The sequence below is a fragment of the Nilaparvata lugens genome, chromosome 7, assembly GCF_014356525.2.
Source record: "Nilaparvata lugens isolate BPH chromosome 7, ASM1435652v1, whole genome shotgun sequence".
NCBI classification, from domain to species: Eukaryota; Metazoa; Arthropoda; class Insecta; order Hemiptera; family Delphacidae; genus Nilaparvata; species Nilaparvata lugens.
In genome coordinates, this window is record NC_052510.1 from 61,957,944 (window position 1) to 61,972,665 (window position 14,722).

Here is a 14,722-nt window from a genome sequence, read left to right on the forward strand (position 1 = left end):
CCTCACTCAGCTCATTTCATGAATGATAGTCTATGATATTTTTATGGTTTATAATATTTATTTTAATTGTATTTGATCTGTTATTAGCATCAAAGGGCTATTTTCTTGATTGTCATGATCAAGTGTTTGCCATAGGTCTTATCAGATCTGGCAATGTAAAAATTTATGAAATATCAAGTGAATAAATATTAATTGTAGTTGTGTTTCATATTATTATTCAATTTAGGTATGTTATTTTTAGTCGAGTATGGATTTTGCATTGTATATTTTCTATTTTGGTTTTTATCTCTGTATACCTTTTGTTTTTCGTAATGTAATTATTTCATACTTGTTGTCATCTGATAGTCTACCGAAGCTGAATAAAATGTATTTTCTTTTATGTTATAATTCATTGTGCTAAGTTTATTTATAGAGCGAAGCGGCCTTACTCCTCTGGGTGCCGGTTGCACAAAAACTGGTTAAATTTTAATCGTTATTAGCTCCACGAGAACCAATCAGAGGAGCCGTCTTTTTAAAAAAAGCCTTCTCTGATTGGTTCTCGTGAAATTAATCACGGTTAAAATTGAACCGGCTTTTGTGCAATCGGCACTTTGTATTCAACAAATATCAAATATCTCTCTCCATCCGTTATTATTAATTATTTGCATATCAGCTCCTCACTCAGCTCATTTCATGAATGATAATCTATGATATTTTTATGGTTTACAATATTTATTTTAATTGTATTTGATCTGTTATTAGCATCAAAGGGCTATTTTCTTGATTGTCATGATCAAGTGTTTGCCATAGGTCTTATCAGATCTGGCAATGTAAAAATTTATGAAATATCAAGTGAATAAATATTAATTGTAGTTGTGTTTCATATTATTATTCAATTTAGGTATGTTATTTTTAGTCGAGTATGGATTTTGCATTGTATATTTTCTATTTTGGTTTTTATCTCTGTATACCTTTTGTTTTTCGTAATGTAATTATTTCATACTTGTTGTCATCTGATAGTCTACCGAAGCTGAATAAAATGTATTTTCTTTTATGTTATAATTCATTGTGCTAAGTTTATTTATAGAGCGAAGCGGCCTTACTCCTCTGGGTGCCGGTTGCACAAAAACTGGTTAAATTTTAATCGTTATTAGCTCCACGAGAACCAATCAGAGGAGCCGTCTTTTTAAAAAAAGCCTTCTCTGATTGGTTCTCGTGAAATTAATCACGGTTAAAATTGAACCGGCTTTTGTGCAACAGGGCCTGAGTATTTTTAATAGGAGTAGTACACCCCACTCGGTCTTATGCCTAGAATTGTCCACTTTTATTTCACATTTTTATATTTTTTCTTTAATTGATTGATTGTTTGATTGCAGGGTTGGTGGATGCAGCTTGGGTGGAATGTCTGCCCAAGTGCAGGGTCCTGACATGTGTACATCTCGCTCTGCGGCCGCAGAACTCCTCCTGCATAAGTTGCAATCCAGATATTACCAGCTGGAGATGCCAAAAGACCAATTCAAAAAGATTGATTTCGTAGGAAACGATGAAGAAGAAGAGGAGGAAGAAAAAGAAGCAGAAGAGGGTATGATGTACTACTCTGACGATGATGATGACGATGGTATGGAGGGAGATTTGTCGAGGTTGTACGTTGTGAACCGCGACAATTTCGGCCACAAAGACTTGAACGAATCGATCGCGTTCTACTTGGAAGACTATCTGATGAACCCTGAGGATTTCCGGGATCAGGTGTTTTTCAAGTGCAACCGCGTTGAGAGATCGATAATCAAAGAAATGAGCGCCGATCGAGGACTCATTGCCGAATACCGCAAGTCAAAGGAAGGAGTCGTCGTGATGGTATCAAAAATCATCACAATTTACACATATGAGCCGTGGCTCTTCCTGAAAATCGTAGATCACTACAAACACCATTTCAAAGGTTGGTGTATTGTGAAACCGGGAACCGAAAAGATCGGGTTATACCCAACTGTAAAATACATCGATGCAGATGTATTTTAAATGACTTCATGTACTATCATATACAATGCCCGGTAGATTTTGATAATTATAGATGCCCATGTTCCATGTTTTTCGATAACAACACCACGACTCCTTCCTTCCACTTACTGTATTATTCGTCACATAAAGTTAAAAACAGGCATTTAACTTATTTATGAAGTCATAACTCCACTTTTTGTTGCACAGACGTCAAAGTAAACTATAGCTCACATGAAACTAAAAATGCTCGATTAGACACATGTTTCTGTTGCACAGTCGTCAGAAGGATCTTATTTATGTCTTACAGCTAAAAACGGTCAATTAAGTTATGGACCCGAAGTCGTGCTGTTAAATCCAATATCTACTCCCGCCAAATACATTTTAGAGGTTGTGATAACTTTTTTTGAAAGATGCTTACGAAAAACCATCCTTATATAAGTATATAAGGGCTACTATTGAATATAAATAAAATAGAAATCCAAGTACTCTTTTTAAAATTGTTTAGTCACAGCATGTTTCGGCTAAATTATGTCATTATCAAGATTATCATAATCAAGATATCATAATCAAGATATTTTTATCATATACCCGAAACATGTTGTGACTGAAGAATTTTAAAAGGGGTACTTAGATTTATATTTTTATTTATAAGTATATTCGTGTTGACTCATTTTTTTCAGTGGTATCAATTTAATTCATGTTTTTATTCCAAACAATTTCATTCAATCTTTTATTATGTTACCTATAATTTCTAATTTTATATTTCAACAAATTTGTCTCCATACTGATTTCAGCATCCTTAAAATTTTATGAATATTTTCCGAAATGGATCAGCCCAAATATTTTAACTTTAGACGCTCTTATATCAAAAAGTGGAGGATATGAAAACTTTTTTCATTAGAATTTTGTTCCATGTTCAATGTCGCGCCTTCGAGCTCCCTGCACAAGTCGTCAATGTTGCAAAGTACCAATGTTCAGTGACTGGTACCAAGAAGTCATATGGAAAAATAGCTGTTGTGTTGTAATAATTGTCTCTGTAACACACCATGAAGTGTTCATTAATTTTTTAAAAAATGACCTCTATTTAACGTTGGAAACTGGCAAATCAGAGGTCTCCAACTCGAGATAGAATAGAATGACTTCATTTTTCCTAGAGAGCGAAGTTAGGGCGCAGTCGGCCCTCTCTTACCCTCAACTCTATTACATAGAGTATTATGAGATTTGAGTATCTCATCTCATGTTCGCATTTATTATCTTTTATCATGTTATCTTATATAATTTATGGTCTCATTATAGTATCTCATAGCGTATCTCATTATGTTCACAATAGGTTATTGAGATTTAAGTCTGTTAACAACAGTTGCTGACTGCGCTGTTTTCGTTTTTTCTATCTTAACTTGACAGGAATAAATTGACAAATTCCGAGATTCTTGTAAATTAAGAATGTTAAACCAGAGCATGGCTTTTATTCACTATAAACACAATTCAACTAAAAGTGAAAATAGCAAACTAGTGAAAATAGTGGCTCAAAAGGCGTAGCTGCCTTGATGAATCTTCCTTGAAATTTATAAAATCTTGGCTTCACTTCTGCACATGTCCCAAAGTTTGATTGAACTTGCTCTTATCTTCATTTATTACCAGACCGTATTTGTTCAAGGCACTTGAGAACTTCTCTAGGTTTTTATCATGATCCTCTTGATCCTTTCCTCAGACAGTCAAATCATCCAAATAAGCATAGACTCCTTTAAGATTTTCCTTTTCGATTATATTCAGTCCAATGTTTTCTGAAAACAGGCCACCCCATTAGTTACACCAAATGGGATTCTTTTGAACTGGAAGAGCCGTACAGCAGCCTCAAATGCAGTGTATTTCTTTTCTTCTTCACAAATAGGAATTTGGTGATCTGTTTGTTTCAAGTCTACAGCACTAAATACTTTGTATGTAGCCACAGTAGATACAAGTTAATCTATGTTGGGTAATGGGTAGGCATCAAGAAGTGTATATTTGTTTATTGTTTGTGAATAGTCTATAACCAAACGATTCTTACCTCCATCATTTGTCACGGCCAGCACTTGAGCTCTCCAAGGCGATGAGCTTGGCTCAATAATCTGTCAATGTCTTGTTTTATAAACATCATATCCTCTTTTGAATATCTTCGTGTCTCAGTAGCTATTGGTCTACAATCTGTGGTTAAATTACTGAATAGTTTTGGTGGTTCAACATTGGCACAAGAACACACAGGTGGTTTCTCTCCTTCAAACCAGACTTGTACATCTGAATGATGTTTCATTACATCATGTCCAATAAGTACATCAGTACTTGGGTCTTCAAGAACTGATAGCTGTAAGGTTGTGCGAAGGCTAAAAATAAACTTTCTACTGGTGATATTTTTCAAAGTTTTTCAATTTGTATAGCCTACTATCAAGCTATCAAAATTAAAAAGTTTTCACAGGAAAACATTTTTTTCGAATTATTGTCCATATAACGGACAAGTGTCACTCCAGAATTTGAATCAGTTATTGACTCACATGTTCCCCTTTCCTTTTTGGTCATTGCTTTTACATCAGTTAGAGGAGCTTTTTCAACACGATTAGCTCTCATTGTTCCTGTACCATGTAATCCCATTTCCTTTAGTGTTTCAAGCAATGTGATGCTTGTGAAAAAGTTATCAAAATACAAACTACAACCTTCTTTTTCAGGTAGTTTGTCAATGAGGTCCAATACAACAGACCCACCTAATCCTAAATTTATGTCATTTATGCCGGTTTTACATCCTTGATACAGTTGGGACTGAACAACATATCCCAACCGGGTACAAAGACACCATGCCTTGTAACCAAAGCGAATGGGCTTGTTGTGCATATGCTGTTTACCCCCATGACGTCCATAATATGGTATCATTGACTCATCAATGGATAGATTCACTTCATTTGGGAAGTACTTGAGCCAATTCTCATTTAATTTGTTCCAAAGAGGCAAAACTTTTGCAAATCTATGCTTGGACAAGTTATTATTGTCACAAGCATGAAAATATTTCATAATCTGAATGAATCGATTACGTGACATAGCATCGGCTATAGCCTTATTATTTGTATCAGGCCTTTCATCCCAATACATTCGTAATCGTGGAACTTGACAGTAGCCACTGATCAGTAATATAGCTAGAAAAACTCGCATCTCATTTTTTTCAACTTTGAAATTTGGTTCACCATTTTGAAAAGCGTATAGATTAGAAAAATCACAAATCAAATCAAGAACTTCATCATCATAAAGCAGTTCAAAATATTTGACTGGATCAGTGGTTTCAAAATTCTGAAGCCATTCAGGAAGTTCAAATTCTCTCTCAGGTACCAAATTTACATCCTTAGTCACCCAATCTCTAATTCTCTTTCTTTTCACAGTGCCCTTTGATTGTGTATTACTTGCCTCATGTGTCTTTCTTTGTTTTCTTTTTCTTGAAACAGAGCAAGTAGCATCATCATTGTTATGAGAATTAGGATGATTGATGTTTGTTATTTGATCATTCACATTATTTTCAATTGATGTGGTAATAACCTCCTTCACAACTTCACCATCCACAAAACGCTTCACTGTTGCTTCTGCTTCAGAGAGAAGAATATTACCTGGAAGGTGATCCAAATTATCATCATCTTCGTCGCCACTGTCTTCATCAGATAGGTCTCCAGTGGGTAGAATAGTTATGTAGCCATCTATGCAGTCATCATCTTCCATCAAAGCACTCGCAATCTCATCCAAAGTCAATCTGAAACAAAGTCAAACAAATAACGTCATTATTGAAACCACCTACTCATTCATACCCACTGTTCCCAAATGGGAACAATCATCTTTCAAATGTAATAAGTGATTGATTATTCAAATAAGGTGAGTTATTTGGTTTCAAATAGGTCAACCAACTTATCTTGATATGATATTATACACTTTTAGGAAGATATTTGATCTATAAACATAAAATAACACTCACCTTTCTTGTGAAGCCATTGTGACAACAACATAACCTCTTTCAAAGCAAAGTAGTGTACGCCACAGCTGATTTTTGGAGCGAATGATGCTTGATATCTTGTCAGGCTGACCAACAGAACTGTTTTCAACAAAAAAAAATTACCTAACTTTTAGCCTTTGCACAGCCTTAAGTTATAATTAAGAACATTATAATTATGTACATCAGTACCTAGGTCTTCAAGAACTGATAGCTTTAAGTCATTATAATTATGACTCAGTAAACTTGAATTGATCTTTACAAATCCATGAATATGTGATTTCAAGCCAGAAGCAGCTAGCGATACTTGTCCACTTAAACATTTTAATTTTGTTTCTTTGAACAAAAGCCAAATTGATAAAACAGTACATAGGTCTTCAAGAACTGATAGCTTTAAGTCATTATAATATATGACTCAGTAAACTTGAATTGATCTTCACAAATCCATGAATATGTGATTTCAAGCCAGAAGCAGCTAGCGATACTTGTCCACTTCCTCTAAACATTTTAATTTTGTTTCTTTGAACAAAAGCCACATTGATAAAACATGTACTTCCAGAGTCTATTAGGCGGTTTGCAGTCAGACCGTTCACTTTTGTCTCAACTAAAGAGTTTTTAAATAAGGGTTTGTTAGTTGTTGTAGCTAAAAAGGCTGTTTCTGGGCTCTTTGAATTTGTTGTCGATGATCGTAATTGAGTTGTTGAGGATCGAATTTGAATAGTCGAGGATCGTAACTATTACACATTCTTGCATAGTGGCCTTTCTTATTGGATTTCCTAAACATCTCTTCTTTAGCTGGACAAAAATGTCTAGAATGTTTATCATATCCACAAAAATAGCACTTACTGGTACTTGAAATGCTCTTTCTTTTACTTGAATCCCTTTCTTTCTCCAAGTGGGATTCACACTTATTGACCAGCTGTGCAGTCTCATTGACCGCACATGTTTGATCTCTGTAGTCAGATTGAGAATAACGCTCAACTTGTTTTTGAGCCATTTCAAGAGCTCTAGATTGTTTAACAGTGCTAGGTATAAAGTTTTGTTTTCAAATAGTTTTTGGGAAATGTATGAGTGTATATATATATATGCCATTGATAAATGCATCTCGGATATATTGCTCTCTGTATTGAGACGAATTTACAGCTTCAAACACACATTCCTTACTCAGTGATTTAAGTTCTTTTATGTACTGATCTCTATTGTCTCTCCTTGATGTTGTTTTCTAGTCATTAAGTATCGAGAAAATATTTCATTTTTCTGTTTGATGTAGATTGAATTAAGAACTTCTATTGTATTTTCATAAGTTCTTGAATCCTTAACAAGTTTGTATACCCTAAAGATAGGTAGTTGATTAGTAAGAATTTTTAGTTTGTCACCTGTGTTAGTAAATTCTGTTGCGGAAAGAAAGTCTTCAACCAATGCGTCCTTTCATCTGCAGCATTTGGAGATTCCGGATCTGTTTCAAATCTATCAGGTCTAAGAATTTCTCCATTTTATGTAGCACTCGTGTGAAAATTTATAGTGGATAAAATTGTTGTAAATTAAGAACGTTAAACGTGTCCATCTGGGTGGATTATGAAAGAGATTATTGTAGCAATACCGTCAAACCGGCTAACTTGGGACAGTTTTCAACTTTAGGGACTCAGTTTTCAACTTTAGGGACAACAATTTTCAACTTTAGGGACAACAGTTTTCAACTATAGGGACTTGAAATTCAGTTCCATTATTATTTTAATAGTTTATTTCTCCTGTGCTCAAAACTTAGGTCTTTAAATATACTTCAAATATATACATTCACTTTCATTATTATTCCAACCTGTTCTGAAAAAAAAATTGAAAAATATGGTGTCACAAGTTACCCGCAGAGGTTGGGTAACTTGGGACACCAATATGATTTGCCTGTAGTCAGATTGGGAATAACGCTCAACTTGTTTTTGAGCCATTTCAAGAGCTCTAGATTGTTTAACAGTGCTAGGTATAAAGTTTTGTTTTCAAATAGTTTTTGGGAAATGTATGAGTATATATATATATGCCATTGATAAATGCATCTCGGATATATTGCTCTCTGTATTGAGACGAATTTACAGCTTCAAACACACATTCCTTACTCAGTGATTTAAGTTCTTTTATGTACTGATCTCTATTGTCTCTCCTTGATGTTGTTTTCTAGTCATTAAGTATCGAGAAAATATTCATTTTTCTGTTTGATGTAGATTGAATTAAGAACTTCTATTGTATTTTCATAAGTTCTTGAATCCTTAACAAGTTTGTATACCCTAAAGATAGGTAGTTGATTAGTAAGAATTTTTAGTTTGTCACCTGTGTTAGTAAATTCTGTTGCGGAAAGAAAGTCTTCAACCAATGCGTCCTTTCATCTGCAGCATTTGGAGATTCCGGATCTGTTTCAAATCTATCAGGTCTCAAGAATTTCTCCATTTTATGTAGCACTCGTGTGAAAATTTATAGTGGATAAAATTGTTGTAAATTAAGGACGTTAAACGTGTCCATCTTTGGGTGGATTATGAAAGAGATTATTGTAGCAATACCGTCAAACCGGCTAACTTGGGACAGTTTTCAACTTTAGGGACTCAGTTTTCAACTTTAGGGACAACAATTTTCAACTTTAGGGACAACAGTTTTCAACTATAGGGACTTGAAATTCAGTTTCATTATTATTTTAATAGTTTATTTCTCCTGTGCTCAAAACTTAGGTCTTTAAATATACTTCAAATATATACATTCACTTTCATTATTATTCCAACCTGTTCTGAAAAAAAAATTGAAAAATATGGTGTCACAAGTTACCCGCAGAGGTTGGGTAACTTGGGACACCAATATGATTTGCCTGTAATTAGACAATTGAGTGGTTGAAAGCTAACTTGGGACATTAGATTTTGAATGATTTAGTTCATATTCATAATAAAAATACTTCAACTTGAAATAATTGTGTTTAATAATTGAGTGTTCACAATAGAAGTTATTAAATGCTCAATATCTAGGTTAGAAATAGTAGATTGTTATGACTGTAAAAAAGTACCTATCTTAGCTGTTAATCAGATGTTCAAAACGTTATTAAATATTTTCAATGATGTGTTCCCAACAAATCCACAATGCCAGAACTCGGAAAGAATTGCACAGGCAGCTGGTAAGTTGGAATTGGAGGGAAGGGGTTAAACTGTCCCAAGATAGACTACAAACTGTCCCAAGTTAGCCGGTTTGACGGTATGCATTATTGGAATTGTCGAGTGATAAAATGTAGTATAATGAACAGAAATTATTCTGTTTCATTCATTTGTAAATAGAAATGAATATTGTAATTTGTGAAGAAACATTCCATGTGTATGTAGTTTATTTGTAAATCAGTATTTAAAATCAAATAATCAATAATTGTATTGAGTTTCTTAGGCCCGGTTGCACAAAAGCTTGTTAAATTTTAATCGTGATTAATTTCATGAGAATCAATCAGAGAAGGTTTTTTCAAAAAGTTTCTTGAGAAGAAAGATTTGTATCACACTATATTTGTACAATATATTTTTAAGATTTGTATTATATTGTTAATCACAATTAAAATTTAACCTGCTTTCGTGCAACTGGAAGTTGAAGTTTTATCAGTATTTGTTTCTTTTAACATTGAAGCTAGTTCGTACTACCAAAGAACAATTCACATTGGTAATTTGAGTTTCTGTATATTGTACTTACATTTTCCTAATCTTGATTTAATTGAGTAAAGTACTATTATTTCAATGATATTCAATTTTTTGATCCTCCCATATTCTGATAAGATATTACTAAATGTTAAGTTTTGCCACTTTTCGATTGCCAGCGTTTGCAATAAATTATTTGCCGGTAGTACATAGACATGGTTTGAAAAGTGTAGAATGTAGATACGGTAGGTAGTAAGTTGAACCTAAGTTAGGGTCGAAACTAGTTGTTGAACTATTTTTAAGTTTTTTTTTAATGAAGGGTACTACAAGATTTTTATATTGTTTTTATTAATTTGTTAAAAAGTAGCCCATGTGAGTCAAGTGGTTTTATACGGTAGTCTTTTAAAGAATCTATTATATATTTGTTTACGTGTGTAGTAGTAGAAAAAACTTATACTTGAAATTTATATTAACTTCTTAACTTACACTTGAGATTGTTTTATTCGACTATGGTAGTAGGTAGGCCTACCTACATAATTTTTTAATACAAGATACAAGTTGGATCTGAATGTTTCCTCTAATATGAAAGCCCACACTCTGTTTTTAAATTATTAGCTATTTATTTCTGCGGATGATTTCCACAGCTTTTTGCTTGTGCGTGGGTGACTTATAGTGCAGGGATAATTTTATGAGACGTCCATGCCATCGTTGGGATTCGAATCTACGATCTGGTACTGTAGCGTTTTAGCTTTGACTATAGAAAGCTTCTAAAGAAACCTTTCTTTAGTCAAAGATTTTAGTAAGACGTCTGTGTTTTCTCGGCCATACGGGTAGGCTATTTTAAAATTTGTGGCGTTGAAAAAATTTCTCAAAAATAATTGGATAAGAAGTTCATTTGTTGATACCGTACTGTTGGTACCTATCTTGTTTATAAATAATATTCAAAACAATTTTAATTTGCCATCTGAACAAATCAATATACCGTATAGACATTTTAATATTATTCAGTATGTGTAAATACAATGACGTATTGCACAGTAACAGTAGACACAGAGAAGAAGTAATAAGAGTTCTTCTACTTCTACTTTGTGCAGTAGATGAGTAAAGTAAATTAGTAGGTATGGCTTTTGTTTGTGGGGAGTTCCTTGCGGGAAGGTTTCACCTCGCTTGAATTTATATATAATTGAAGCCGTGAGTGGCACGGCACACGTCGAAACGGTATTCTATCTCTTCCCATGTCCTGGCGAGCATGTCTGGGGGAACGGACGCCACGCAATTCACTATTCGTTCCCTGAGATGGCGAACATTTCGAATTTTCTCCGCATATACAAGATTCTTGATATGCCCCCAGAAGAAAAAGTCCAACGGAGTCATATCAGGGCTCCTTGGTGGCCATGGAATAGGTCCTTCCCTTCCAATCCACCTGTTGCCGAAACGAGCGTCCAGTGACTCACGGACACGCAAACAGAAGTGTGGCGGCGCCCCATCTTGTTGGAAATAAACTAAACCTTTCTCCGCCTCAATGTCATCCAACTGAGGATAAACATACTCCTCTAACATGTCACAATAGACATCACCATTGATATTCCTTTCGTCAAAAATGAAGGGTCTTATGACTCTGTTATGCATAAGAGCACACCAAACATTCACTTTGGGCGTGTCACGTTCGTACTCAATAAACTCATGGGGTGGCTCTGAACCCCAAACTCTGCAATTATGCCTGTTTACAGTTCCGTTCACATGAAAAGTAGCTTCATCACTAAAAACCACACTTTTTAAAAAATCATTATCTTCATCAATTTTATCCAGCATGGAAACAGAAAAGTCGAATCTCTTAACCTTGTCTGCCGGTTTGATATGGTGTAAAAGTTGAATCTTGTAGGCAGTTAAACGAAGTCTTTTATGAATTACCTCATGGACTGTTGATCTTGGTAAGCCCAACTCCAGACTGCGTCTTGTTAACGATTTCTTAGGGCTTCGAGTGCATGAAGCTCGGATTCTGTCCACATTCTCTTGAGACACACGCGGCCTACCCGGCGACTTTTGCTTCAAAACACTTCCTGTTTCCTTGAAGGCACTTAACCACTGACGAATTGTTTTGTCTGTAGGCGGGTCAACACCATAGCTACGTCGAAAGTTTCTTTGTACAGTAACAACAGAATTAGTTTCTATGAGCCAAATAACACATTGAGCCTTTTGTTGAGGCGTCGCCATAGCGCGGCAGTCCAGACGACACTGACTGCCTGCCGCAGCCGCTACGTCATTTCAAGGTCAACGCTCCGCAGCGTTGCCAACTGTTGAGAGAAACATTCCCAATTGGTATGAGTAAAACTCTTCGAGCTGCTTGTTTCAAAGGAATTGATCAAATTTTGCTATCTTTTATAGTTGAAAAAATATTAATTTTTTAAACCCCGGAGTTCTTTTATAGACACCCTGTATATTTTTAAGATTTGTATTATATTGTTAATCACAGTTGAAATTTAACCTGCTTTCGTGCAACTGGAAGTTGAAGTTTTATCAGTATTTGTTTCTTTTAACATTGAAGCTAGTTCGTACTTCCAAAGAACAATTCACATTGATAATTTGAGTCTCTGTATATTGTACATTTTGCTAATCTTGATTTAATTGAGTAAAGTACTACTGTATTATTTCAATGATATATAATTTTTTGATCCTGCCATATTCTGATAATAAGTATATTACTAAGTGTCAAGTTTTGCCTCTTCGATTGCCAGCGTTTCCGATTATTTGCCTTGCTACTGCCTTGTTGAGAGGATAGCTGATACCGGTATATCTGATGTAATTTTATATTTTCTACGTTAAAAAACAATCTGGCAACGTTGCAGAGGTAGAAAAAGATAGCCCTATCTGCTTTGTCGAATGATAGACTAGGATAGCAACACCAATGTTAATTGAATACTGCCATTACAACGTGGACATATCTCCAATCATAGTTCTATCTTGAAACATAGTGAGGTCCACGTTATAATGGCAGTAGATAAAGACAGGAGATGCCGATTCTCTGCATTAATTAATATTATATTTCTACACTGTCAAAAACATGATTGGCATCGTTGTGGACCTAGAAAAGGATAGTACCACTGTCTTTGTCGAATGATAGACAAGGATAGCAAAACCAAAGTTGATCAAATACTGTCATTATAACGTGGACCTCACTATATTATCGTTCTATAAATAGAGCTTTGAAACAATAGCTATAATCACAATAATAAACGAGTGATTTTATTTGTGTTTTACAGCTCTATTAAAAGAAGTATTTCTAAGATATCACTTCTGGAATTTGAAAATGATTAACTGAAGATTGTAACATTCATGCCGGTAGTAAAATTGAGGTGAGGAGACAAAATTATGAATAACCTCAATGTATAAAAACCTATATTTTATAGACCTTGCAAAATTAAATTCAAAATGCGCGCTCTACGGTAGTTAGTTTGTGAATTTTCCGGTAGGTAGAGCACGCTGTCCTGTTTTCAAAATTCAGCTGTTTCTGGCGTCTGCGACTTCAGAGTTTACAGTTTTCAGTTTACACCGTTCAATATAATTATTATTTTCCTACTGTTCTTTCAAAAGACTTTGCTTTCAATTTGTTAACACTCAAAAGTGAAAATTGGAATTTGAAAGTGGCTGTTACTTCTTGTCTTGTTCTTGATTTTGTTTTAATGCATTCTTCAAATTAGTGGAGATTAGAGGTAAGCCTAAGTTGATTCAATTTTCAGGTTTAAAGTTTAGTCTTTTTATTAATAATCTATTATATTAGTTTACATGTGTAGTAGTAGAGAAAACTTATACTTGAAACTTCTTAACTTACACTAGAGATTGTTTTATTCGTCTATGGTAGTAGGTACCTACATAATTTTTTAATACAAGTTGGATCTGAATGTTTCCTCTTTTAATATGAAAGCCCACACTCTGTTTTTAAATCATTAGCTATTTATTTCTTATTGCAGATGATTTCCACAGCTTTTTGCTTGTGCGTGGGTACCCACGATCTGGTACTGTAGCGTTTTAGCTTTGACTATAGAAAGCTTCTAAAGAAACCTTTCATTAGTCAAAGGTGTTTTCTCGGCCATACCGGTAGGCTATTTTCAAATTTGTGGCGTTGAAAAAATTTCTCAAAAATAATTGGATAAGAAGTTCACTTGTTGATACCTATGTTGTTTATAAATAATATTCAAAACAATTTTTATTAGCCATCTGAACAAATCAATATGCCGTATAGACATTTTAATATTATTCAGTATGTGAAAATACTTACAGTATACCGTATATTGTAAAGTAACAGTAGATACTAGTAGAGTAAATTTGTAGTATGACTTTTGTTTGTGGGAAGGTTCCACCTTGCCTGAATATATATATATATATATATATATATATATATATATATATATATAATATATATATATATATTATATATATATATATATATATATATATATTATATATATATATATATTACATTTGAGTGTTTCGCGGATGGATATATTATATGTAAAAGAATTAACCGGGTACATCCGTTTGTTTTGACTTACTTGAGTCTGACGTTTCGTCGCCATCGCAGACGACATCTTCTGAGGGTGGCGTCGAAATCCACACTGAGTCCTAAGTATTCTTTCTGGGTCGAAGAGCATACCTCCTACCCCCTCCCTCTACTTGCTTGTGCTGGCGCTGTTGGGTGAGTGAAATTCCAGGAATGTTGTCTTGTTTTGGTGACAATGGTGCTGTAGCGGGTTTCATTGTACCAGGTACTGGGCGTTTGGTATTCAAAATTAACTTCCATAAGGGAGACACGTTGAGGCTGTCGTCTCTTTTATTTAGAGAGCCTTGCTTTTCGATTTCCAACGCCTCTCTCACAATCCTGACTTGAAAATCTCGAATGCTGGCTATTTGTTTGGAATTCACGAAATTTATTGTATGACCAGTATTTTTCACATGGTTATATAGGGCTGAGGTTGATTGTTGATTTTTTATGCTTAATTTATGTTCATCTATTCTAGCAGAGATTCTCCTATTTGTTTGGCCTACATATTGCTTGTCACAGTTCAGGCAGGGGATACTGTAGACTCCTTGGTTTTCTAGCTCCAGTCTG

The 14,722-nt window shown here is 34.5% G+C and overlaps 3 protein-coding genes across 7 annotated transcripts in view; 1 reads left to right on the top strand and 2 right to left on the bottom strand.

Annotated features, from left to right (window-relative positions):
- LOC111059254 overlaps positions 1 to 4,357 on the top strand; it is a 49,185-nt gene extending 44,828 nt beyond the window's left edge. For all 5 annotated transcript variants that reach the window (XM_039433323.1, XM_039433319.1, XM_039433320.1 and 2 more), the window contains one exon: positions 1,356 to 4,357. In XM_039433323.1, the coding sequence (XP_039289257.1) occupies positions 1,356 to 1,995 (640 nt within the window). In that variant the 3' untranslated portion in view covers positions 1,996 to 4,357. The remainder of the gene's footprint in view (positions 1 to 1,355) is intronic.
- On the bottom strand, positions 3,744 to 6,100 carry LOC111049704 (piggyBac transposable element-derived protein 3-like). Its single transcript, XM_039432005.1, has 3 exons — positions 5,957 to 6,100; positions 4,465 to 5,737; positions 3,744 to 3,758 (listed from the first exon to the last, which is right to left on the bottom strand). Exons 1-3 carry the CDS (start codon positions 5,971 to 5,973, stop codon positions 3,744 to 3,746), a joined length of 1,305 nt encoding a protein of 434 aa, XP_039287939.1. The 5' UTR covers positions 5,974 to 6,100.
- Positions 6,101 to 6,606: 506 nt separating this feature from the next.
- Positions 6,607 to 8,325, bottom strand: LOC120352496. The gene is made up of 2 exons (XM_039433325.1): positions 7,871 to 8,325; positions 6,607 to 6,924 (listed from the first exon to the last, which is right to left on the bottom strand). The coding sequence occupies exons 1-2, from the start codon at positions 7,912 to 7,914 to the stop codon at positions 6,615 to 6,617; spliced, it is 354 nt and encodes a 117-aa protein (XP_039289259.1). The 5' UTR covers positions 7,915 to 8,325; the 3' UTR covers positions 6,607 to 6,614.
- Between the last annotated feature and the right edge of the window lie 6,397 nt (positions 8,326 to 14,722).